Raw genomic sequence first — 27,857 nt, forward strand, 5'->3', positions numbered from 1 at the left:
ACCGCGGGCGGTGTTCGGCCACTCCCCGTCTTTTAATCGCTCCCCGCCTGGGTCGCTGCTCGTGCTTGTCCCGCCTTCCTCGTTGGCAGTCAGTTGAACGCTCCCCTCTGATCGTCGTCCTCCAAACACCGGGTAACCATTTGTCAACATACATGCGCCGTACTCCTGATATCACTTTTCTACCGCATTTCGGCTCCAAAGTTGAACTTCTCCTCAAGGGAACAGAAAAAGAAGAGGTTTCTTCCTCTACCCCGGAACAAATTTCAAGTCACAAGGTAGGGAAGGCCCGAAACAACGTAGCTAATTGCCGACAGGTGTCCTGGGCGATACTCGACATTTTCTGCGGTCAAACGCACAGCCACCCATCGTTAAACGACATTGTACATTTAAAAATGAAACGTTATTTAGTGTGTCTCGAGTCGTTTCGCAAAGACAGTATAGAATTACAGTGTGTATATATATATATATATATATATATATATATATTATATATATAGAGAGAGAGAAAGAGAGAGAGAGAGAGAGAGAGTGAGAGAGAGAGAGTACAGGTACAGGTGTAACCAGGTGACAGTTGCATTCATGGCCACTCCTGTACCTTTGTTGTACCTCGATATGTTATGTAATATTATGTGTCTATTAAACTCATGCCAATGTATTGTATTTGTTTTAAACGCTCCAAAGCGTCGCTTTTGGGCTTTTATGAAACGGGTCGCATGTTAATGGACTCGAGTCTTGTTTTTCCAATGTCAATACAATTTGACTTGGCGTGCTTTTTATGACCGTTTCAAATTAAAATTCCATAATAAATTATTAACTGTTAAAATTTTATTAACTGCATTACATTTTCAGTATTTTCATTTCCCCATTGTTCTGAGGCTGGAAAAACCCATTTGTAATGGGGTTTTCCTCAAACCTTTTCACCTAAAACCCACTTGCATTGAATACAGCATCAGTAATTGAAATATTCACTGATACGTGACAAAGCCTGGAATTCATTAGACACAATCCTGCTTAAAATCCACAGTACAACCCACACAATACTATAGGTTTGGTATTATATTTTAATTCTTGCTTAACTGCCTGCATTGACTCTTAGTTGATGATTTAGGTGATAAATGTGTGAAGTCACCTACCATGAAACCTTAATGCATATATATTTGTTTATGGATTAACAACGTCACTCCCATTCTGCAAATAGATGCATTCTCTCGTGGACGAATGTTATTCTTTGTTCCTGCCTGATCTCCTCAGGTGTACGTATGTGTATCATTTTGTTAATGTCATCGTGCTGCTTCTCGTATATATTGTCAGCCGGCTACTGTTTTGTTGGTGTGGTTGGCATTTACTAATGATGCAAGACAGCTTGTCGGACCAGTTCATGTGTATGTTGATGCTTAGAGAGATAGTATGAGAGGTAGTAGTCATGAATTACCGTGTTAAGTGAAACCAAATTAATTCAATACGCTTATGGCTAAAGTTATGTATAAGTAGTATCCAGTACGTATGCTGTCATTGGGTTAGTATGTGGCAATGTTGCTGATGACCGCTTGAGGAGATGAGGGCACACATGTTGCTTCTATAAACAGGTTTGCATGTGACTCAGCAAAAGAACGGCAACTGTCGTTTTCCTCTTTCAAACGCCACCTTAACATTTTTTTTACTACTTTATCCTTCCTTAGAATTTGGGTTTATCGGACTTTTGATTTAGCTAAGCACCCAAATATTTTAACAAAACAAATAGCACACATTGAGGTTTCTTATCAGTTTCACTTGTGATACGCTGAAACTTCCATGCAATTGAATGTGAGCCATATTCATTCATTCATGAACTTTGGAATGACTTGTCGCCTTGCTCTTAGAAGTTCAAGCCTCTCAACGGAGCTCACTAAGCAAATCAGCATATACAGTACATATACACCATAAATGCTGTAGATGCTGTTGTTCTGAGTCAAGGAAAAAAATATTGAATGGTATTAGAGCATGACCATGTAATTGGATTTGAATGTTATTGACAGCATAACGTGACAATGATTGCAATATTTTTGTCAATATGCAGTATGTATATTACTACCTCCACTTTCTAGGATATACCCCAGTGGAATCAAAAACTGGTTGACCTTGAACAGCAGTGTTGTATGCCGCCAAGCTCTTCTCTTATTTTTTTTTCTTACAGTTGCAGATTGCAAAACACAACTCGTGTCTGTGCATCAATAAAATCTTGCACTGTGAGGCTAATGTTAAAAAATAACTGCCACAGAACTGAATAATCCTTGAAAGTTATGTTGGCCACGAGTAGAGAGTGACCTCAGCTACCTCAACTATATTTTGTCGACTCCCATTCAAAATCAATATTGGATTTGCCCTGAAATTGAAAAAAAATTTTTGAAATTTGAAACCTACTGTTGTCTCTTGGCAGGAAAAATAAAGCAGGACAAAAAAAAAAAAATATTCCGCAGTTTGATTCATTATCTTTAAACTCTCTATTAGTGATGCACCGAAATTTCTGCGGCCAAAACAAGATAGACCTAAAGTGCATTTTTTTTTTTTTTTTTTTTTTTTTTTTTTGGTCACTGACATAAAACAGCCGTAAACAGTATTTGCTATCAAAAACCAATGCCCATTGTTTTTTTTTTTTTTTTTTTTTTCTGATTTTACACAAAGCGTACAGTCACGATTTGATAATGACATGGTCGTGCATCTAAACCATGAATGATACAGTTAAATAAGGCACACATTCAGCTAGTGGTAACATAAACGCATTAACAACAAAAAAAATTATGCCTTTATGACGGCAATAATTAAAATTTGCATGTGGCAATGAGTTGTGGGAACCGCGTGGCTTTACAGTCATTATGCTAGCGGCTAGTCCAAGCTACAGCGTCCCTGTTGTCACCCAACCTTGCTGCTTTCCGCTGTTCAGCTACTAAGGTGGAATGCTTGTTGAAAAAAACTAAAAAAAAATAAAAAAAAAAATATATATATATATATGCACACACAGTGCCGAGAAAAGGTATTGGCCCCCAACTCAAATTCTTATATTTTTGCATAGTTTCCCCACTTTAATGTTTAAGATCATCAGACAAATTTAAATATCAGACAAATACTGTATAACCCAAGTGAACCACCCCAGCTAACCTACAAGTAATAGCTAACGTGGCTAAATACGATGCCAAGCCGCGGAGGAAAGTTGCAGGCAGCGTGGGTTCAGTTCCCACTCAGTGACAGTGTGAATGTGAAACGGAATGGTTGTCTCGCTCTACATGTGCCCGGGAACTGACTGGTGACCAGTCCAGGGTGTAGTCCGCCCTTCGCCGAAAGTCACCTGGGATAGGCTCCAGCTCCCTGCGAACCCTAACAGGATGAGCGGTATAGAAAATGAATGGCTGGATGGATGGATGGACGGACGGACAGATGGATAGTGCAAACTGTAAAATGCAACAAGCTTCTTTCACTGTAGTACCCTCTGATGAATCTGATAAATCACTACCATATACTACTCCGCTGTAACAGTGAAATGTTGAAAGACATTCTTCAATCCACACATCTGGATCTGGACAAAAAAATGTTATGGGTTCGTTCGTGGCCAATGCGCCATCAATTTACAAAGTTTAATGGAAATAGGTACGTAGTCTTTGTGCGATCACAGCAACGACCAAATCCCCCAATGAACAGACGTCAATGAAAATATAACCTTTGTCTCACACTTTCATGCTTGGAAGAATGATTTAAAACAGAACATGAGCTCATGCATTGCATTCAGGCTACACTGTGTGATACTCATTCATCTTTCTGTAAGGGTACCCCTAGTAGTGAGTCCACGTGCCGCTTTTTATATTCAGGAAACATCTGTGAAAATTCATAGTTTTTTATGACGAAAATTTCCTCTGTGTTTAACTTTTTATAGAAGGAATGTATGGCCATGAAGCGGCACGGTGGCGACTGGTTAGAGCGTCAGCCTCACAGTTCTGAGGACCCGGGTTCAATCCCCGGCCCCGACTGTGTGGAGTTTGCATGTTCTCCCCGTGCCTGCGTGGGTTTTCTCCGGGCACTCCGGTTTCCTCCCACATCCCAAAAACATGCATAAATTGGAGACTCTAAATTGCCCGTAGGTGTGACTGTGAGTGCGAATGGTTGTCTGTTTGTATGTACCCTGCGATTGGCTGGCAACCAGTTCAGGGTGTACCCCGCCTCCTGCCCGATGACAGCTGGGATAGGCTCCAGCACGCCCGCGACCCTAGTGAGGATAAGCGGCTCAGAAAATGGATGGATGGATGGATGTATGGCCATGAGGTGATACTACTGTACTTGAGAATTGTTCTTTGTGTTTGTGAACAGAGAGAGCGGCTGTTTGTTTTTTTTAGAATGACGATGGCACTACCCACAACATGTCAGTGACTGCTGTGCAGAGTGAATAGTTGAATGAGTGAATTCAATGAAAGCGACGCAAAATTTAAATCGAGCAACACATAGTCATGTCTATTTGCTCAGTACACAGCATAGAATCCATACAGCAATCATTTTACTTTAGTTTCCTTAATTTTCTGTGATTTACCTGTGAGCTAAAAATACAAGGCATGTACTCCATTATTAAATATTTAATGCAAGTATGATAATGATGAGCTGTGTTTTAATATAAATGTCCTTATCATTTTAGCCATGCTCCTGTCCTCATCGCCACTCCTGATCCTTGGCCTCCTTACGTTCTCATGGGCTGCTAAAATCATTGTGGTCCCACCAACCCTGTTTGAATCACATATGTACATCTTCAAGACGTTGGCCACCTCTCTACACCAGGAGGGCCACGAGATCCATTTCCTCGTCTCAGAGGGTCGAGAGGTACTCCCTTCCCCTCACTATAAACTACAGCGCTACCCGGGCGTCTTCAACAGCAGCACAGCTGAGAGTTTCCTGCAGTCTAAAGTCGGCAACATCTTTTCAGGCCGCCTTACATTTCTGGAGCTTTTTGACATTCTTGAACACTACAGTCAAAATTGTGATGTTATAGTAGGTAATACAGATGTTATGGCTCGCCTCAAGCAGGCCAAATTTGACCTGTTGCTGGTGGACCCCAATGAAATGTGCGGGTTTGTACTTGCGCATATTCTGGGCTTGAAATATGCTGTGTTCAGCACAGGTTTGTGGTACCCTACGGAGGTGGGTGCCCCGACCCCGCTCTCGTACGTGCCCGTTTTCAACTCACTGCTGACCGACCGCATGTCACTGTTCCAAAGGATCTCCAACACTGCTGTCTACCTCTTGGAGAACTTTGGAGTCCATTTTATTCTGATCCCCAAGTACGACCGTATCATGAGAAAACATGGAATAAAGCCGCAAGTGGCTATGACTGAACTGGTGCGAGGCAGCCAAATGTGGATGCTGTGCACAGACTTGGCGCTGGAGTTCCCCAGGCCCACCCTACCGCACGTGGTCTACATCGGAGGCATCCTCACCAGACCCGCAAACCCCCTGCCACAGGTGAGTGCTGTGGCGTGCACATACAGCAAATGATAAGTGCATCCATCTATTTTCCACACTGCTTATCCTCACATGGGTCGCTGTCGTGCTGGAGCCTATCCCAGCTGACTCTAGGCGAGAGGCGGGCTACACCCTGAACTGGTCGCCAGCCAATCGCAGGGCACATATAAACAAACAACCATTCACATTCACATGGACGGGCAGTTTAGAGTCTTCAATTAACCTACCATGCATGTTTTTGGGATGTGGGGTAAACCAGAGTACCCGGAGAAAACACACGCAGGAACGGGAAGAACATGCAAACTCCACACAGGCGAGGCCAGATTTGAACCCCGGTCCTCAGAATTGTGAGGGAGATGTGCTAAGTAGTCATCTCCCATGCCGTCCCGCAAATAAGTGCTGCATTAAGAAGGCAGACACATTTACACTGAGAACTTCACCCTAGCTTGCATTTCTTATTTTGATTAAACACAAAGTTAATCAGTCTGCTTTTACAGAGGACTGCAGAGTCTAGTGTGACTGTAGTGTAGTCCGTTCCGGGTGTTTCTGTTCCACATTTTCGTGCGGCGTAAACGTAAGTGCCGCAAGAAGCTGGTCAAAGAGCCGCTTGCGGCTCCCGAGCCGCAGGATGGCCAGGCCTGGTATACAGTATTTACTGTTGATATGCTGAAATCAGTGGATTTGGACAATCTTAAGGTAAACAATGGCTTGAAATGATGAAATGAATATCACAATAGTTGTTTATTAATTTGATAAACGATTACTTGTTGATTAATCGCTCAATTGTTCTATTTGTGACCTTTTATTACTACTTGCTTGTCCCCACTAATTTATACACAAGGCACCCTGAGGATGGCATTGGTTTGAACGGACGTATTAGATACCTCCCCGAGAGGGAAGAGACTCATAGCGTTGAGGGTGATGAGGGTCAGTTAGCTGATCGTTTGGACAAAGAAAGCGTGGGTCGTTGCTATCTTCTGCATGGAGGTTTTGGAATGCCTCTCTCACCAACAGGGTGCATTGTGCCCCTAATGTGTGAGGGCGTTAGAATGTAAGCGCAGGGAGAACGAGGCCATTGTTCTTGGCAGAAGCCAGGCGACACTGAGACTTTTTTGTGGGGTCACTGTGGCTTCCTTGTAGGGACAGTCAGACTGCACTGCTGGGACACAGAGCCCAGTGTGCTGCTGCAGTTGCTCCGTGCCAGGGCCGGTTTTAGCTGCCACAGATGGACTATGTCTATGTTCTATGTCTGTTGGACATGGAACACTCAAACATGGCTCCTCTCTTATCGCTCATAGACTAGTGTCACTCCATCCTGATAACATACTGTCCTAAAAATGACAAAAAATAAACAACTAATTTTAACTTACCCAATCGCCGTGTCCTTATATTTTAATACTGCAGTAGTCTATTATGCATACATGAATTGTTATACTCACTCGGCCATTTTGCTGCAGCGGCATTGTTGTTGCTTGCAAGCACATCTCGTTTGACTGTTGTATTCAATGCAGCATGTATTTTGCCGTTTTCCTTGGTACTGTTTTAAAGTTGGAAAAACTGACTACCCCAAGATGTAGAAACTAGAACGTTTAACTGCATAAAGGGTACTCCTGTGATATTCCCAGATTTTCATCATATTTTTATTGTCTCTTATCGAAGGTGTGGCAGATAGCATGCAATGTGTTGAGAAGCTGTTTTAAATTGTTCTTCTTTATCACTTCAACTTCGTAACCACATTAAAGGATCTTAACACTGTATAGGTAAATGTCACCAAGTTTACAAAATGCAAATACACTCAAATATTAGTACATTGTGGACACGGGTTCAGTGTGTGTTACTGCAGCCTGTACATTTTAGATTATTGGCTTTTGATTGTTTAATGCAATTTTTTACATTTTTGTGTGAGTAGTGGTGAGTTGTCACACATTTGACAGTCTTTCGTAGCTAACTCATAGTTAAAATTAGATATGGTTAAAAACAAACTCCTAAACTCAAACGGTAAAGATGAAAATGGCACATTCGGTCTTTAAAATAGAAGCCTACAAACCAGTGGCTGACATCTTCCATTTACGACAGTTTATACCTGGTAATCACTCATTAAGGGATTTATTTTATGGACTTATTTCCGGTCTTTATCAGCAAGACATCTTAAAAACATTTTGAAATAGTTTTATGACATCAGACCTCCTAAAATCATTACCTAAATCAACACTCTAATCTTTATTGGTGTTGACAATCACTCTCTAAAGCAATAAACAGGAACTGCATATTTGCTTGAGGGAATGGTTTGTCTTATTCATTTGGACTGAAGTCAGTATAGTTCACTGTTTGTTTTCCCCAAATTGAAAAAACACATGAAACTATTACTGCAAATATAGGTTAAGCAATAGAAAATGTTGCACAACCTAAAGCCTGAAGCGGTGCACATTGTTTTATACTAGCTTGTCTGTGTGCAATTTAGTTATCTTTTCCAACTTTTTACATATTTCCACAGGACTTTGAACTATGGGTTAATGATACAGCGGAGAACGGCTTTGTTGTGGTGTCCTTTGGCGCTGGGGTGAAGTATCTTTCCAATGACATTGCGCACAAACTGGCTGGAGCTCTTGCCAGGCTACCCCAGCAAGTCATCTGGAGGTAAAGTACTTATTTGTCCTTACTCTTGTGTCACATCTATCACAGTGACAGAGGTAAATATTCTGAGCTTTAATGTCATGATATTTTCCCCACTTGATTGTGACAAGTGGCCGACATCTTGGTGGAATTTTCTAAAAAACATGGAATGAGCACTTGAAGTAAACTCCTCTAAAATCCTCCAGAACAAATAAATTCATCAAAATACAATTCATGACTAAAGTACATGATCTGTTCCACTGCTCTTCTGATGAATAGTGTTCAATTTGCGCTATTTTAAAAAGTTATTTTTTTTTTAGGGCAGGTAGTGACACAGAAACGTCATAGTCATTTTTAAGGGGTCTGCTTAGAGAACACTTTGGAATTTTGGCCCGCATGAGCTTAATAGTGGATATTTCTGACTGAAACTTGTCAGCTAAGTGGAAGGGGTTTACCGAGTAGCAGACGAAATGAAAAGATTGTGTTGCTGTGGAAATCCGTACAATGATGACAAATAAGAGGCGTAAAATGTGGCTTTTCTGTGTGAGTGATGACATTTTGTTTTGGTTTCGTATATTCCGTTAAACTCATAGCAACCTGTAATATCCAAAAAGTCAAGCATCATTAAGTTTACAGGTCATAATTGATAGTACAAACAAGTGCTTTTTCAAGCATATGTACAGTGCGGTAAATACTCGTAAGCTACATTCACATTGCTCGTACGTCCTCGGGTCGAGTTAAATTTTAGAGATAATTGTTTTTGGCAATAAAGAAAAGAGGATTGCTGTTAGTTAATACCTTTTAAAAACCAAAGACCAAGTCCGAAACCTTGATGTTCTGATAGATTCCCACCTGACTTTCAACAGTCATTTCAAATCAATTACTAAAACTGCCTTCTACCATCTGAAGAACATATCCAGAGTGAGCTCTGAGATCGACAGACTCAGGTCAAATAGTGGAGCACAGAGTCCAAAGCAAACATGGTGAAGCAGCATTTAGCTATTATGTTGCACACAAATGGAATAAGTTGCCAACAGAAGTGACATCAGCCCCAAGTGGGAATGTTTTTAAGTCCGCATTTGCAGCCAAATGTCTTCTTGCATTCTATTTTTGTAGTATTTCCTGTATCCACTATTGCTGCTGAAATTATGCAAATTATTATGGGACTTATAAAGGTTATCTTATAAAGATTTATTATCTTCATGTAATTTTAAATTATAGGTTAATTTTCTCAAGTGACGTAACAGCAGTGACGTACTAATTCGTTTCCAGTTTCTGGGCCCTGTTATGGCGGTCTACCATCGTATATTACAGTATTTTCGTTAATAAACAAATACTAATTTTCCTGCCATTTTGTTGTTTCAAGTTGGCTAATCTCCGCAATAACCTGGTTCCAGCCAGACCAATGTGACAAGTGTACTGTATCACCCAATCACTTATTTTGCGACTTCATGTGACAGGTTAGCGATTAGCATGGTCTTTGCATCTGTCTCTTGTCTTATTGTCCGCCTGTCCTTCATTATAACAATACTTGTCTGAAAGGGTAGTTTATTTGCTGTCATGGAGGCGATGATGAGTGACTTATGCTGCACTGACAATGGACACGAGGCGTGCCTTCGCCTCCGTGGCTTGGTATCGTATTTAGCCACGTCAGCTGTAGATCGTAGGTAGCTGGGACGGCGCAAAATAGCATGCTACAAGCATTCTACTTAGCCGAACAGCAGAAAGCAGCAAGGTTGGGTGAGAATAAGGACGCTCTGTTTGGGCTAGTAGGCGCTAGCATGATGACGGAAAAGCCACGTGTTTCCCATAATTCATCGCGACACGTAAATTTGAATTCTTACAGTCAAAAAGATGTTTATCTTTGTTACTAATATGTTTTTATGTTACCAGTAGTTTTTTTAAATATACTGAATGTGCTATTTAAAATTTTTTGCTCATTTTATAATCAAACCGTTAGTGTAGGGTGTGTGTAATTAAGTTTATTCAGCAATGCTCGGTAGGGCATTACTTTTTAATAGCAAAGTTTTCGTTACACTGAGGTGTACACACTTGCGTGCGCCGGCCGTCATTGTTTAACGTGACATGTTATGAATCTGACAGGTTATTTTGGTTGTTTAATTTTGGTGAAAAAAGTATTTCTGTCTGAAACCAAAAATGCACTTTTGGGCTATTTTCAGCCGAAACATTTTGGCAGCCGAAATTTCGGTGCATCACTATTATTTGACTTTTGGAAAAAAATACAGACTATCCCTTTAAAAAACTGACATTTTGACAATTTTTTTTGTCAATTTATGCTAAGTAGGGGCTTTAAATGAGCATTTTGATAAGAAAAAAAGTTCAAAACCAAATTCAGCATAACAAATTACATTGTTTGTGTTTTTCTAGCTATGTTGTTGTCAAATAATTAAGTTGGGTTAGGATTAGTGTGTACCCCACCTCTCTTCCTAAGTCAGTCGGGATAGGCTCCAGCACCAGGGTTCTACATTAACGGTGGCCCAATGGCCCCGGCCAGTATGGCACTGTGTTGGGCCACCACGTACCTTACAGACAAATGCTAAAAATTTCATAATACGATGAAATCAACACATTCTTGCAGGGGCGTGCGGTACAGTGCCGTGAAAAAGTATTTGCCTCCTTCTCAAATTCTTATTTTTGCATAGTTTCCCCACTTTAATGTTTAAGATCATCAAACAAATGTAAATATCAAACAAATATAACCCAAGTGAACTTAAAATGCTGTTTTTAAATGGTGATTTCATTTTTTGAGGGAAAAAAAAAATATTTAAAGTTACCTGGCCCCGTGTGAAAAAGTAATGGCCCCCTAAACCTAATAACTGGTTGGGCCATTCTCAGCAGCAGCAACAACTGAAATCAAGCGTTTTCTACAACTGGCAATGAGTCTTTCACATCTCTGGAGATATTTTGTTCCACTCTTTCTTGCAGAATTGTTTGAATTCAGAAATAATGGCGGGTTTTCGAGCATGAACGGCCTTTTTGCCACTGCATTCAAGTCTGGACTTTGACTAGGCCACTCCAAAACCTTCAGTTTGTGTTTTTAGGCCATTCAGAAGTTGACTTGCTAGTGTATTTTGGATCGTTATCCTGCTGCAGAACCCAAGTGCGCTTCAGGTTGTGGTCACAAATTGATGGCTGAGCATTCTCCTTCAGGATTTTCTGTTAAAGAGCAGAATTCATTTATAGGCGCATCAGACGCGACAGTTGAGTCAGTTTCGGCGGCATGGCTCGGTGTGTGCCAGCCTTTAGATGCCAAGATTGTGAAAGTGACAAGTCACCGCGTGTAAAGAAACGCCTACATCTGTTGGCCAATCAGATAACGGGTACATCGAGAAAAGGAATGTGATAAGGAATGCATAGGTGTGTGCTCTTCAAATGAATCCGTAACAAAGGGTTCAATTTAAACTTTTGGGTAAATGTTTGTGCTTGGTCACTGAGCAGAGAAAGATGAAAGTGTAATTGAATTTCATGTAATCATTTACTCATCACACTGACCCGTTAGACAATGACACAATCGAGAGGACTAACAAAGAAAAGATACAATTCTATTTTTCTTGAGTTTGATATATAGTGTAATCATTGTTATTAAACTCCAAAACCACTTTTGAGTAAGAGTGTAATTATCCATGTGCAGTGTTGGTGTGTTGCAAGTTCTTTTTCTACGTGTACTATTTCAAAGTTCAGTTCCCTGTTCCAAAAATAAACTAGTTCAATTCATTATTCAAAATTGTGAACCAAGTTCACTGTTCCAAAAATGAAACAGTACATAGTACTTTTTTTCATTTATTTGTTTATTTATTATTATTATTAATACTGTATGTTGCTGATGGGCTACTACCCTCAAAATATTGGCATTTAATTTCCCAATTGTTGTGACCCATTCAGTCCACACTAGTAGCCAGCTGCAGCTTTCACCCTACAGTCTCAAAAGCATGAGGAAAAAGTTGCTTGAATGATCTTTTTTTAAATGTGTAATTAAAACAAAAACAGGACTTTTGTCCTTAATGTGCAAACAAAAAAATGCAACACAGTGTGATAGGAACGATGGTGAAAGGACATTGATAACTTATCTCGTCTTATATTACAAAACTAAATAAAATCTATATTATGACAGTGTGATCGTACAGTGTTTTAACTAAAGCATTCTGATACAAATAATAGTTTTCCCAGCAAAGAAGAGTTTCTGCCCCATTTACGGAGTGTCTCTGAACGCACCTCGCACATGTAAACATGAATGGTGACTGGACTGTATTGGTTGCCAAATACGTTTATTCCCTGACATATGAAGGCTCGTATATAGACTATTCATATGGGTTTTGTCCCGGAAGTCCCTAACAAAACCTGGCACCCTTGAATGAAAATGAACTTTCATTTTAAAACCGTTCACTGATCCCAGAATGAACGTGTTCTCTATCAGGCAGAAATGAATTAAGTTCAGTTCACATTTGCCCAAAATATGAACTAGTTCATGAACTTTCGTTCATTGAACTCTTTCAGGTACAACACTGTCCATGTGAATTGAGTTGAATAAGCTATACAGCTATGTAGAGTTGTCCCCATCCGATCATGTGATTTTCAACTGATTGGGTGACAAAGATCAGATTTTTCAGGACATTAAGCCTTTGTAGTGGTTCCACGATAATTGTGCTGGAGGGTCACATTCTCATTTTGAATTTGAACACGTGACGAAAAAGCTGGGACAGGGGCAACAAAAGACTGTGGAGGGTTGGAAAAAAAAAAAAAAATTCGGAAAGTCCACAGGTGTTGAGGTTCGTTGGAAACAGGTGAGTGTCATGATTGGGTATAAAAGGAGCATCCCAAAAGACTCAGTTGTTCATTTAAAATCCAGGGGGTAGGCAGGGCGGAGGGGCAGGCCACACGGACCGGGAAACAAAACCCAAAACCAGGCAGGGACAAAAACCCCACAGCAGGCCCCACAGCCCGCAGGGGACCGCCACTCTAACGATACTGCTTATTGGTCTTGTACTTTAATGGTATTCTTATCGGTGTTTTTTGAGGAAGTCATTGCCAAAGACCTCATTTTACGCCGCATTTTGCGATGCGATACCGGATATTTTGGACACTGTATAAAGTGTCTATGGGAACTGATTAGTGAATAAACACCTTCTCACATTCCTGTTAGTCAACTGGTGTACGGAGGTGCTGTGGCAATCACAGATGTGCTGTTATGGTACATGTTGTACTTAGGCTTCTTTTATCAAATGTGAAATGATCCCAAACTTTAAACATGGTGTCTTTTACGCACGCTATTATCCTGGCACATGCTTATTTCTCTGTGGTAACAGTCCGTGTGGAAAAATAATCACAGCAAAATCCCCCAATTTAGCAATTAATCTCCAAATTAGGTATGATAAGAAATTCTGCAATGCAGAGAACCCGCAAAAGCTGAACCGCTATATTGCGAGGGACGACTGTAGCTGATCATGTCCACCCTTTTAAGACAATGTGCTTATGGCTTCCTCCAGCAAAATAGCACACCATGTTACAATTATAGAGGAACAAGAGATTTTTATTGTCATGGTGCAGCCAACAAATCAAGCACAGCTATGTGGTGCTATCATGACATCCATTCATGTTTTGGACGTATAAGAAGCCGGATGTCCTCACACGAGCGTGGGGAGAACATGCAAACTCCACACAGGGATGTTACAAGTTTGAGATTTGAACCTGGATCTCTTAACTGTGAGGCAGACAGTTGTACCACTCTTTTCCTGCGCTTTGGCTATCATAAAGGTATGGAACAAAAATGGACACCACAGTGAGCTTTAGAGTTGTTCCTCCAATGAAGTCATTGATGAGCAAAACTGCTTGTCAAAGAAAAAGTTACTTCGAGCCGTGTAATACATTTTACGATTCATATGAACTGCTTGGGAAGGTTTTGGTCGATGAACAAGGATGTAAACTAACATGAGATTGTTCAAGACAATGATTTTGCTATGTTAATATTTGAACATGCGTGAGCGTGCGTGCGTGCTCAGGGATGACTGCCTAACGTTTTTACTTGTACAAACATGCACTACACTCTTTTTAATATTCTTAATATCCATATTTTTGCTTCTCGAAGTAGGCAAAGCAGGTATTGTTGACTGCATCCAGGAAGAATGTTACTTTTTTAAACCAGAGTTTACATTATGAGGAATATTTTTAGATGCATTTTATGTTGAATTAGTATTAAGGGACATCCAATGGGAAATAAATGCAAGATTAAAGTTTAGTTACCAGTCAATGGTTGAATCACTACATGGTGCTTGGAAAAAGACCAAAATAAAAAGCAGGGTTGGGTCTAGAGCACGTTGTACTGTTTTGATGGCATTCCGCTAATGAAACAACAGTTTTCTCTTCCTCGATAAGATGGAAACTGAACCTTGTCACAGTGGTCAAAACAACAGACAGAGCCGATCAACTACTTTGCCAAATGAGTTAAAGTGCACTTAACCGCTGTAATATTGGCCCTTTTTCCCCATGTATGTGTCTGGTTGTTCTTGTCATCATGATAATGAATGGTTATTCTAACAACTGAGTTAAGCTTTACTTCCTGCTTGTGGCACATAGCATGGCAGTTTTGACTCTGGATTTTGATTCTGTTTTGTACATGGCAACTCAGAAAGTGAGTACATGATAATGAAATTCAACATTCTTCTGCATTCCAGCATTTGTATAAAATATTGTTGTTGTTTGTTGACCTGTAATTCTGATATATGAAGCTCCATGATCCGGATGCGATATTCCAAACTGAGTGAACTAGAAAAGAAATGGGGGCTGAGGAGATTGGGGGGGATTAAGCCCAATGAATCGTATCATTGATATTTGGCCTGCATGAATGTAGGCCTTGATTGGGAGCACACTGACTTAGTGTTTTGTTGCAGAAAGTGAGATAAGAGATTTTGAAAAAAGGATGTGTATGGCAACGTGACAAGTGGCCACCATCTTTGTGGAATTTTCTCAAAAAGATGGAGTGAGCCTCTAATATGCTCCATAACAAAAAAAAACCCAATTGATTACGAAAGCACATGACCTATTTTACTGCTCACACTGCTCTTCTCACAAATGGTGTTCCATTTGTGCTGTTTAAATTCAATTTTTAGGGCAAGTGACACCGTTTCAACTGTTGGTAAGTCCTTCAGAATTTCGGCCTGTACAAGTTTATAGGTGGATATTTTTAACTGAATCTTGTCAGCCAATCGGAGAAGGGGTTCCCCCGAGTAGTAGAAGAAACGAAAGGTTCGAGAGGGTATGTTGAGAAATAATGAAGTTATCCTGTTTTACTCTTAATTTGAAGGCCTTTTTTTTTTTTTTAACACATTTTCTATAGAAGATATAAATATGTTCCCCCAAAAGGCAATTTTTTTTTTCCCCACAGAAAAAATACCTAAATTTCTCCGGAACCCATCGTTCGATTTTCCAAATTCTTCGTGCGTTGAACTCAGGTTCAAGTGGCCATTCCAACCAGACTCCGCATTTTAACAGACTGTCATTTTTGAGATATCTTGTCACGTTGCTAATGTGTATTGTATGCATTGCCTGCTGCTTGTGTTAGAATGTGAAATTAAACCCATACAAGACCAACTGCAAGTTATAATGGAGTCAGCAATATGAATCCCTGGTAACCCGGATGATTTATACACTCTGAGAGAGCGAGAGCTCAGTTTTGATGTGCCTAATGTGGCAATGTTGGGAATTAATTAATGTCGTTATGCTGTGGCGTTTGCTTTTCTGTTGTGTGTTAATTTTGTCATGTTGTGGTTTTAATATGTTGTGGCGTTTGCTCTTCCTTTGTGTGTTAATGTCTTTGTTTTGTGGTGTTTGCATTTGTTGTGGGGTTTGCAATTGTTATGACCTGTCTCGGCCACCATATAATTCAGTTGAGCTATTCACACTCAAAGGGGTATCCCCTTCAGTGATTGCATTTATTTACAAACATGGTGTAAAATGGTCAAATGTCATTGTAATATTACTTGGCTAATGGTTACCCACTTTTTTTTTTTCAATAGATTTTCTGGTGTCCCACCCAATAACATTGGCAACAACACCAAGCTTGTTGATTGGATGCCTCAGAATGACCTATTGGGTGAGTTCACAAGCACTGGAGGACTGTTCTACTCTGCTTTTAGAATGTATTTAATTGTACTCACAAGGTAAAGTATCTCCTTCGCAAATCCTTCCCCTCCTACCTGCTTCAGTACTGTATTATCTGAATGTGTAAGGAAGTCTGAATGTGCAGTATTCAATGACTCTGTTTGACTTAGTTTGGTATCAGTAGTTGTGTTTAGTTTTAGCTGTTAACATTGCACATAAAACTAATAAAGATTCCACATTCCATTTGCAAAGTGAAGCCAACAGTTTTACCAATGAAAAGACACAGGCCTTTCAGGCACATGCATGTAGTATTGGCCAACTGCTACATTGCTATGACCACGGGTTTCCTGCTGTAACAATAGTACAGTATTCTGATGTCTACGCCTCTTTGCATTCACATTATTGAGTCACTTGTGTCAAACTGACTAAAACTTTAGTGTCAGGTTTATTTGCACATATTGAAAAATAACCACACAACAATTCCTTTCTCTTATTGTGAAGGCCACCCCAACATAAGGGCTTTCTTGAGTCACGGTGGGCTTAACAGTATCTTTGAGGCCATGTACCACGGGGTGCCAGTGGTGGGTGTGCCCCTGTTTGGAGACCACTATGACACAATGACCCGTGTGACCGCCAAAGGTATGGGCATTATGTTGCACTGGAAAAGCATGAGCGAAGATGACCTTTACAATGCCCTGGTCACCGTCATAAATGACACAAGGTGAGATGCCCTTTCTACTGTACGCTATTCCTCCCCCCCCCCCCCCCCCCCCCCCAGAATTTTTAGGGTACTGTCCAAAAATGTATTGTCCCATTTTGTGGCGTTATTCACATATATACAGTATTTCATAAAACAAACTTCCATCTTTAGCAACTATACAAATTTACTGTAGCACCAGAAATGTTAGCTGCATTTTCACTGTGTAATGTGTACATTTAATGTTTTAAGATGATGGTTCATCGTAATGGCTTTCTAGGGATAACAGCTTGTTGTAACTAGGCCTGTCACAATAATTACTATATCGACTTATTTTGCGATAAGTAAAATGGACACAATAGTTTTTACGGACTCAATAAATTCTCATTGTTGTGGTGATCTGGCGCGCGGCTCATACAGCGAGTTGGATGGCTCCACTGCGAACTGGCCTGCTACTAGCAGCTAGGCTAGTATTTATTCCATCCAATACGCAACAGCCTTGCTCCATGTGCCACACGTAGATCTACACAACAGAGACATTGAATGCCTAGATCAGACAACAGAATTTTCGCCCTGATATTGGCCCGATTAACTATCGTGGGTGGTTTCACAGATTGAGAATGACATATTTTTTCAGGAACAACAAAATTTTTGTCGTGTGACATAATCTACGATCAACGATTTGGCCCTACGATGGCAAAATGAAAAGTCTCGCACGTGTGATTTATTTTTTTAATTTTTTAATTTATTTATTTTTAGATAGGGTATCTTCCATGTAGTGTGACATTTCAACGACAACACTTCGACAGCGCACCTTGACGTTGACCAATAGGATTGCGTATTGTGACCAACACTTGCATACAGTACTTGGTTGGAGTTGTTAACATTTATTCACGCGCACAAACCAATGTTATGCTAGCACTAGCTTGCTAGACTACATAACGTTTTGTTGCCCGCTTGCAAGCCCTATCGTATTAAGAGTACATGAACATACCTCAAGCCATTCTTGAATGGACAGGCCAAAGCGTCATCTCCCAAGCATGTTTTTTCCTCTTTGTTCTTTTTTTCCCCAGCGATCCATTGTTTGAGAACTTTTTGTCACCATGATAACGTTGCGTAGAAAGGTGACACGTTTTCTGGTCTTGCCTCCCCGACAGTGTTTAATTTGACAAGATAAATCCCAGTTATCGTAAAAGACGGGATATGGTGGTATCTGAATACACGTCGTGTAGTGTTGCCACGGTCTGACCGAGATACGGCAAGATTTTATGGCAGTCTGACATGGCAATCATGAAAGACCAAATCTATCTTGTAGTCTGATCCAGGCATAAGGGAAACTTAACTGTTTATTACGTACGCTTGCTCCCACACAGTCCTGCAGCTTGAGGGAGAGCCGTATAGCCTATTTTTACTCCCGCGCGGCCGACAACGCCCGCATTGGCCCGCGCAGTCCCTCTGCATCACTTGACGCGCACACGGCAAAAATTGTTGCTGCGCGTAGAATGCAGCGGAGATCATGATTGGTCCGTTTTAGTCACATGCTGTGATGACGTACTCCGCGTGCCCCTTGGTTCTACATACCATCTACGCCGCCGCCGACTTGATCGATTTTTGAGCACAATTAAACGAGTCATCTGGTCATCTAGGTCCATTTCTTCTAGCAGACACTGTTCCACGGTTCCAATTGTCACTTTGTTCGTTGTTACGGAAAGCAAAGTAAAAACGGCTACTGGAAATGGCCAAAAAATGCAGAGAAAACTCTACCCTGTGATGTCCTAGCCAATACTACCTGTTGAGACACCCCCGACTTGGAGGTGAACTGCAGCACCCTTTCAAAACAGAGAGCGTGGGTTGCACTCGTGTATAAAGGCAAACTGCGTGCGGGATAGTCGCAGTGACGTCAGCGCGGTCGCCGCTCGCGCGAGTATAGTCTTTAGTTTCATGATTTCAGAGCCTTATTATACATACACTGTTTGCTTTATTTATTCAAATTTGGCAAGCTTTTAAAAAAAACGCTCTTCTCTGTTGTGTGTCAAATTTAGTATTTATTTATCTATTTTATTTTATTTTATTTTTTTTCTATTTTTGGCCTCTTTAGTGGTTTAATGACTCTTTATACTCTGTGCCAAATATTTAACTGATTATTTTTTTTGGGGGGGTAACAGAGCCTGAGTCTGTTCATTTATATTTTTTAGTTATCTAATATATTTGATTTATTGTTCTACATTTCAATGATATCATTATAATATCATTATACAGTATCAGTGGCATAAAAAAACCCATCAACGATACTATCGTTTATATTGATAGTTTTGGGGAAAATATATCTAAAAAAATTTGCTATCATGACAGGCCTTGTTGGCACTCTCCTGTTTATGATATTCTATGCTTATGATAGATAGGCAGGGTAAAATTATCTTAAATTGACAGTCTTTCATTGCTTTATCAGGGCATTGAATTAATCGCAACTGAACTGTTAGGGTTGTCCTAGACGACGTTTCGTCTTTCATCCGAGCAGGTTTCATCAGTTCATGTTAACTATTTAGGGCAGAGCTAGTCTGAGGGGAAGGTGAAGGATCCATGTATTTATCCTCTTCAGTAGAGGTACACTCTAACCAAGAATGATTTTAGTCTTTTGAATCCAAAACAACAGTCGTTAAGATAATCTGCCAGTCTTCCTTAAAGTGAGGAATGGACTGATTTATCATTTACAGTATTTGGGAAACCAAGCAGCCACTGAGCTGGCGCATGTCACAACACAGACAGGCTAACTCTACAGGTCAAGACTCAGCTGTCTTACCAGCCCTCAAAGAGAAATAGCACTTTTTTGAGGACAAAAATGTACATATTATGGACAGAAACAAGATATGTTTTGAAAGAGGACTGAGGGAGGCCATGTACGTTGAAGTTGAGCAATCATCTCTGAACGGGTGGGGGAGGGTCTGCGACATCACCTTTTTCCCCACATACAGGACAATGCTGTCCTTTTTTTCTCCCCACAAGACTCAATAAGTTCGCCTCTAACAAATAACAAACATGATTAACAACTCTATTAACAAGCGTGATTCAACTGATACGACTGTCAGTGACTGGCAGAGGCCTTTCTCTACTGTGTCTTAACGTCTGTCGTTTTTTTTGCATACAGTAAGCTTTACACGATCAGGATTTTTGGGACCGAGTTTATAAAACCGATAACTGAGCCCCGATCCGATCACAAGAACAGAACAAATTAATTGTCTTCTATTAGATGGCAGGAAGTAAATACAGTAATTAATGTATCCACTTTTTGTAACATTTTTGTTTGTTGGTGTGCCGTGAGATTTTTCAATTATAAAATATGTTCCTTGCCTCCATAAAGGTGGAAATCACTGCTCTGGTCAGATCGCGTATTCTAAACAGTCAGGTCAAACCAACATTACAACGTGACAGAAATAATGGGTGCTAACTTACTGTCATTAAGTTACTTGAGTTTGAATTAAATTACTTCACCCACACCGAAACTTTAGAGCATGATTCGACAGAACGGCGGCATGTTTACGTCCAACCGGTCGTGGTACCGCTAGCTTGCTAGGCTACAAAACATTTTATTGGCTGCTTGTGAGCCGTATCGTATTAAAAGTATGTGAACCTACCTCAAGCAAGCCTTAAACGAACGTCCGCTCCTGTCTTGACCACCAACACACGTTTTTCCCCATTTTGTCCTTATAATACCGTCGGCTCGCTCCACTCTTGTTGTCGTCGCCACGGTAATGAGTGTATCCGTTCGCATTTGAGTTGACAAGATAAAGCCCACTGATTGTAAAAAACGGGATGCGGAATACAATATTTTATTGCAGTAGTCTGACAGTGCAATCGAGAACGAGCAAATTTGTCTTATAGTCTGATCCGGGCATTACGTGTTGTCTGTCCCACACCCCTGACATATTTTATTTGATTTTTTTAAATAACTTCTTTGGCCGTCAGATAATTACAGTACTACGTCATGCGACAAGACTAAAAACGTCATGCGACAAGGCTAAAAATAAACTAGCTTTTGGATTCAAATATACCTTGCACGCGGCGACGCGGAGAAAATGTCTTTTGCGGAGCCGATCAATGACGTCTTTCATCGGATCGGCGAATTATGACATTAAAGCCTAATATGAGCATAAAATGTTAAATATCGGCCGATACCGATCAGCCCGATCAAATCAACAACTGAAGTCAAGCATTTTCTATAACTGGCAATGAGTCTTTCACATCTCTGTGGAGATGTTTTTCCCCCACTCTTCCTTACAGAATTGTTTGAATTCAGCAAAAAGGTTTTTTTGAGCACGAGTGGCCTTTTTAAGATTATGCCACAGCATTGCAATCTGATTCCTATATATTATGTTATATTTGTCTATTTACATTTGTTGATGATCTTTAACATAAAGTGGGGAAACTATGCAAACATATAACAATTTGAGAACGGGTCTCATACTTTTTTCACGGCACTGTATAACGTATATTTGAAAGTGGGGGGAAAAAACAGCTCATAAAGCAAAACGTAAATGATTTGTCAAGATTTTGGTGTGGCCCTGTATTCCATTAAAATAGATCCACCCCTATTTACAACCCCAATTCCCATGCAGTTGGGACGTTGTGTTTAACATAAATAAAAACAGAATACAGTGATTTGCAAATCATGTTCAACCAATATTTAATTGAATACACGACAAAGACAAGATATTTAATGTTCAAACTGCTAAACTTAGTTTTTAGAAAATAATCATTAACTTGGAATTCTAGTACCCGCACTGTTTTACTACGAAGCCACGCTGTTGTAACACGTGCAGAATGTGTTTTGCTGAAATAAGCAGGGGCGTCCATGAAAAAGACGTTGCTTGGATGGCAGCATATGTTTCTCCAAAACCTGTATGTACCTTTCAGCATTAATGGTGCCTTCACAGATGTGTAAGTTACCCATGCCATTGGCACTAACACAGCCCCATATCATCACCGATGCTGGCTTTTGAACTTTGCGTCCATAGCAGTCCGGATGGTTCTTTTCCTCTGTGGCCCGGAGGACACGACGTCCACAATTTCCAAAAACAATTTGAAATGTGGAATCGTCGGACCACAGAACAATTTTCCACTTTTCATCAGACCATCTTAGATGAGCTCGGGCCCAGAGAAGCTGGCGGCATTTCTAGGTGTTGTTGATAAATGGCTTTTGCTTTACATAGTAGAGTTTCAAGTTGCACTTACGGATGTAGCGCCGAACTGTATTTACTGACATTGGTTTTGTGAAGTGTTCCTGAGCCAATGTGGTGATATCCTTTACACATTGATGTTGGTTTTTGATGCAGTGCCACCTGAGGGATCGAAGGTTAAGGGCATTCAATGTGGGTTTTCGACCTTGCCGCTTACATGCAGTGATTTCTCTGGAATCTCTGAAACTTTTGATGACATTATGGACCGTAGATGATGAAATCCCTAAATTCCTTGCAATTGTACATTGAGGAACATTGTCCTTAAACTGTTCGACTATTTTCTCACGCACTTGTTCACAGAGAGGTGAACCTCGCCCCATCTTTGCTTGTGAATGACTGAGCAATTCAGGGAAGCTCCTTTTATACCCAATCATGGCACCCACCTGTTCCCAATTAGCCTCTTCACCTGTGGGATGTTCCAAAGTGGTGTTTGATGAGCAGTCTTCAAGTTTCTCAGTTTTTTTTTTTGCCAGCTTTTTTGGAACGTGTTGCAGCCGTAAAATTCTAAGTTAATGATTATTTGCTAAAAACAATAACGTTTATCAGTTTGAACATTAAATATCTTGTCTTTGTAGTGTATTCAATTAAATATAGGTTGAACGTGATTTGCAAATCATTGTATTCTGTTTTTATTTATGTTAACACAGCGTCCCAACTTCATTGGAATTGGGGTTGTACATTATATAATATAGTATCCTTTTTAAGAACAATTAATATATTATGGATTCACATACCTTTACCTACACTGATGGATTGGTTGTTAAATAAATAAGAGCTGTCTGTCAAAATGGCCCCTTACTCCTTATTTTTTCTTTAAAAGAAAATGTTTAAACACTTTAAATCGGAAATTTCTGGATAAAATCATCTGAACTTCTCTTAATTTTAATAATTTTTTTCTTTGAATTTCTCACATGGCTATTTTTAACTAGTAAGCCTATATTAATATTTAACCTATGAACTTGAATTAGGAACTAGGAACTGGTTTTTAAATATAAATGATTCCAGGAGAATCGTAACGTTAGTCCCACTTCCAATCGATTCTTGGTACTCAATCTCCAACCCTAGTTTTTATTTGGCCAATTTGTTAAAGTTTAATAATTTTTTCCCCCCAAGAAAATGTTGCATATGTGGCTTTACTGCATTGTTTATCAGGGCTATCTTATGGATCCCATTGGCATCACATTAATTTGTAGTACCTAAAAAAAGTTAAATCTCTGCAGGTACCAACAGCGGGCTACCCTTCTCTCTACTATCCACAAAGACCAGCCAGACCACCCAGTGGCCAGAGCCGTCTACTGGATCAACTACACCCTCCGTCACAATGGCACAGACCACCTGCGCTCAGCAGTATATGACATATCCCTCTATCAGTACTTCTTGCTGGATGTCATTTTCATCGTAGGGGCAGCCTTGTTTATTTCTGGCTTTGCTTTGAGACATTTGGGACAGTTACTGAGAGCAAGGTTTGGTGACAAGAGCCAAGTAAGCAGCGTTTCCAGGGAGGAGGGCAACATGGTCAACGGACACTCCCACTCCATGTCCAACGGTAAACACAAATGCAATGGCTCCTTGAAGAACGAGAAGAAGGTGAATTAATATTCTCAAATGGCTCAGAGGGATAAGGAGGCAGTTGCTCAAGGGTGTAGCCCTTGGTTTGGGTTATGTTTTTATAAAACGTTTGGGGGAAGGTCTGCATCAAGAGGCAACTGCCACTTGGAATGAAGCTTAAGAAGGATACGCATATGATGCGTGTGTTTGTGAGTGTGTGTGTAGAAGTGTGTCCACTGACGACAATTTAAAGTCTAATAACAGCAACTGCTTCGGCACATCACCAAATTGGAACACCAAGGATGACACACTTCTCTCCATCACATCTTCGTGACCATTTAAGAGTGGAATGGCCATGATGAAGTGACATCACTAACTACAGCCAAACTCTTAAAATATTTGGAATATTTAGTTAATCACTGCAAAGCTTACCAAGCGTGTGCATCAGCTTGAGGGCACATCTATTTATTACTGTAAAAACAAGTTTTAATGATGGATGTTTTATCTTCTTTTCATTTATTTAATGGATTTATTTCGTGTTGTGATAGAATGATGGTGGATATACAGTCGCTCCAATACCCACAATGGACATGATTAGTTTTACAATTGCTCCCCACCTCTGCATTCCGTCTCTGGCTTAAATGTAAGTCTGTCTGATCATTCCTCTGTATGTCAGGTTCAATGGACCCTTGTCGCATGATGCAAGTCCATTTCTGCTTGACGACTTTTAGGGTGTATGTTTACTTTGGCTTCCTGTATTCGCCAATAGAATACATTGCAAAAAAAACTATAATGGTGAATGAATAATGAAAGTAAAACTAATGTTTTATTATTAGCTTGGTTAGCCACCTGTCTGCTTTCCTCAGTCAGTGGAGTGCTAAATGTATATCTATCGAAGTATATATCTATCAGATCTATCTATTTTAGAACAGGTTGAATCACTGGTCAGATTTCTCATTTTGGGAGAGAGAGTGTCCTTGCGCCAGGATCTGAGAAACTAATTTGATTTACTATGAAGACGATTGCTAATACTCGGATTGAATATTAATTAATTATTATTATTATTATTATTATTAAAGCTTAAAGTAAGATATTAATCTGGCTCTTTCCTTATTAGTCTTATTCAGTCGGTGAATACATAAGTAAATCTACACCCTGGAAGTGATGAAGTGAAGTGGTCTGACATCACAGTGAAATGGGTTGATTTAAGTAACTTTTATGTTCAAGCTCTGTTATGTTCAGGCTTGATGTATTGTTATAAGCTAATGTAATGAATAGTAAATAATACAATTTCTATAGTGACCTTGAAGGGTCCCATGGACGAATTAGTCGTATCCTTCCTGTAACCTGCATAATCAATATTAATGATACCCACTTAAGTATGGATGTGCTTGTGGACTTGATGTGAGGTGTGATGGGTAATTGCGCCAGTGTAGACACAAGGTTTGGAACAAACAAAGCAAATTAATGTGTAGCCTTGTAAAACCTGTATGTTACGAAAACCCCTTTTGCCTTTTTGCCATTCATCATAAGAACTGTAAAGGAGTTTCACAATAATTTTAGTACACTAGCTGTTGTCTCAAACTACTCCATGGTGTTTTGAAATTTATCAGGCAAAGTAGATAGGCTGTTGTCAGTTCTATATGCATATGCAAAACAGATATACAGTCAGACGAGACATAAGCTTGCCATATGTACTAACTAGGGCTGGGCATTATAATGAGTTGATCATTTAGAATTCTGTAATTTGAATTGATTGTTCATTAATTGTGTGTGGAATTGAGGCAAAAGGCAATGCTGGGCTGCTACGAGCTGAGGCGATGTCTGAAGAAAAACATGACGTCAGGCTATGGGAAGCTACTGTACCTCCACACAGACCTCTCTCTATGGCACAAGCCTTCCGGACAGCATTATTTTGCCCCATGTGACACAGGCACCGATATGAGAGTTCAGAGCATCGAGACAAACTCTCCCATTAAAAGTACCGTAATTTCTCATGGAAATGCGCAACCCAAAGTTGACCTCAAAATTCTGAAAAACCCTTCTACCTTTGGATAATGCATTTTTACAATGCATGATTTTGCTTCTACCCATATGATCAAAACATGAAGTATTTTTAAAGAATTATTCTGAAGTTAAGCACTTTATTTGAACATGTAATACTTTTTAATTTACTTCCTCTTATTTTGAAATTCACAGCCTTACTTCAATTTAGTAAATGAGAAAACACCCAGTTGTGCTCATATGTTTGATTACCCAGGCAGAATTTGTAAGATGGATACAATTCTTTAAAGAAAACATAAAGGGCTAGGCGAAAGACATTTAATTTTATTTTAATGGGATTCAAATTAAACTGTCAAGCATTCAGAAAAGCATTATCATTAAACAAAACATAAACATAAAGAAACGAATGATGGTTGTTTTTCAGTCATATAAAAAAAAAACCCTAATATTTCACAAATTCTGCCAGGGTATGTAAACTTATGAGCACAACTGTACATACAGTATATGCAGTCATACATACCCCTGGCATATTGGAATGAAAGTGTAGGCTACACCTTTTTCCCTAACCTCTAGGTGGTGGCATATTAGAATTTAAGTATACTCCTTTCTCATAACCGCTAGGTGGGAGTGACATTGGAATGAAAATGTACAGCTTTTTCATAACCTCTATATGGCGGCATACATTTATATAATGTGAAAGCTTTTTCATTTCCCCCTATACCTATGTATAATGCGCACAATTGGCTGACAATTTTTTTGCCTGGGAAAATGCGCATTATATACGAGAAATTATGGTATTTGATGTTTTAACTACATATATTTCCAATACTGCGCCTGCTGTGAGCTGGCAATTTGTTTGTCTAAATATAAATTATGATACTTTTTTTTTTTTTTTTTTTTTTTTTGAAACAAGTCTAATTCCCATACCCTGGACTGGCCTCAACCACTATAGTAAATGGCAGTGTCAACATGACATACTACACCTTAACAACACACAGGGAACATGGTGGGAGTATCTTCACAGTGACTCATTGGACATTTCACAAGCAGTAACTTGTTGACATGTTAAACTGAAATAAATGTCATCCAACTAGTTTTCAACTTCATGAATTGTTTTTGAAGCGCCTCCAGGAGTTTATTTTTAAAATGTTGCACAAACCACATGTCTGCAAGATCCAAAGAGAATTATTGGGAAATGATCCAAAAGAGAATACAGTATATGTGTAACTGTTTTATTTTCCAGCACCTTGATTGAACTTTTGCTAGTGCAAGTTGAGCAAACTTCTTAAGTAGCACACACAAATAGGCCCTATATTTTTATGTGGTTCCAGGATTTTAAATGTGAGTACCTAGTTTCATAACAGTTTAAAAACATTGGTTTTTCATGAAACCATAAAAATGCCCTTTTCTAGCAATGCATTTTTTGATGCAAAATTGCATTCTCTTGAGAAGAGACTGCAATACATTAATGAACCTTTCAACCTTTGTATGTGAAAGTTTTCTTGTCTTCCTTTCTCCTGTGAGCTGCAATGACACCAACCTATGCCTGCTATAAAGATACTTGAAATATCATTTTCATCAGTAATACATTCAGCTGTCAGTTTTGTGGGCCATCAGGTGCTGCACGAGCTAGGAACGGGGTCTGGCGGGACATAAGCAAATTTATGATGGTGCATTGTTATTTTTGCCTTTTATTTCAGTATTAAAGTTGTAATGGACCACCTAGCTCCTTTTTAAATTCTCATTTCTGTAGGCTAACAATTGTTACATTTTTTTTTTTTTAATGAATGAGAATTCCACAGTGTTTTCTCTGTAGCCTTTTGTATCTCTTCCCAGCATTTCATATTATATTTTGGATCCTAAACTGTTTGACTGCAATTTCAAATTTGTTTCCCATGTGTTGTAAATACAACAATGTAAACAAAATACTAATATTGAATAAAACTCTTTGCAGAAATCATGGTCGATCACTTGACTTAATGGAAACAAGCGAGATAAAAAGCTAAATACACATTTCCAAGCTGAAACTGTTTTGGGTCTCAGTTTGATAGGAGATGTACAGACCTTTTGAATTGTTACAATGCTGCAAGAGGCTTCGGTAGGTATCAGATGGTTTAATCATCTCCAGTAGTCAGCGGCACACAAGCCATGAGGATAGACAGGGTTACCTA

At 39.7% G+C, this 27,857-nt stretch overlaps 1 protein-coding gene across 2 annotated transcripts; it reads left to right on the forward strand.

The window, feature by feature from the left end:
• Positions 1 to 27,602, forward strand: ugt8 (UDP glycosyltransferase 8). 2 transcript variants are annotated; one of them, XM_061680324.1, is made up of 6 exons: positions 1 to 275; positions 4,655 to 5,475; positions 7,970 to 8,112; positions 16,119 to 16,195; positions 16,705 to 16,924; positions 23,355 to 27,602. In XM_061680324.1, exons 2-6 carry the CDS (start codon positions 4,657 to 4,659, stop codon positions 23,728 to 23,730), a joined length of 1,635 nt encoding a protein of 544 aa, XP_061536308.1. In that variant the 5' UTR covers positions 1 to 275; positions 4,655 to 4,656; the 3' UTR covers positions 23,731 to 27,602. The 2 variants fall into 2 exon arrangements, with proteins under 2 accessions (XP_061536308.1, XP_061536309.1); XM_061680325.1 differs by having other exon boundaries at positions 1 to 132.
• Positions 27,603 to 27,857: the final 255 nt, after the last annotated feature.

The sequence above is a fragment of the Phycodurus eques genome, chromosome 6 (genome assembly GCF_024500275.1).
Source record: "Phycodurus eques isolate BA_2022a chromosome 6, UOR_Pequ_1.1, whole genome shotgun sequence".
Lineage (NCBI taxonomy): Eukaryota > Metazoa > Chordata > Actinopteri > Syngnathiformes > Syngnathidae > Phycodurus > Phycodurus eques.

Coding starts and splice junctions, on each gene's coding strand:
- ugt8 (XM_061680324.1), top strand. CDS start 4,657: ATGCTCCTGTCCTCATCGCCACTCCTGATCCTTGGCCTCCTTACGTTC. Junction 5,476..7,969: donor CCGCAAACCCCCTGCCACAG/GTGAGTGCTGTG, acceptor ATATTTCCACAG/GACTTTGAACTATGGGTTAA. Junction 16,196..16,704: donor GCCTCAGAATGACCTATTGG/GTGAGTTCACAA, acceptor CTTATTGTGAAG/GCCACCCCAACATAAGGGCT.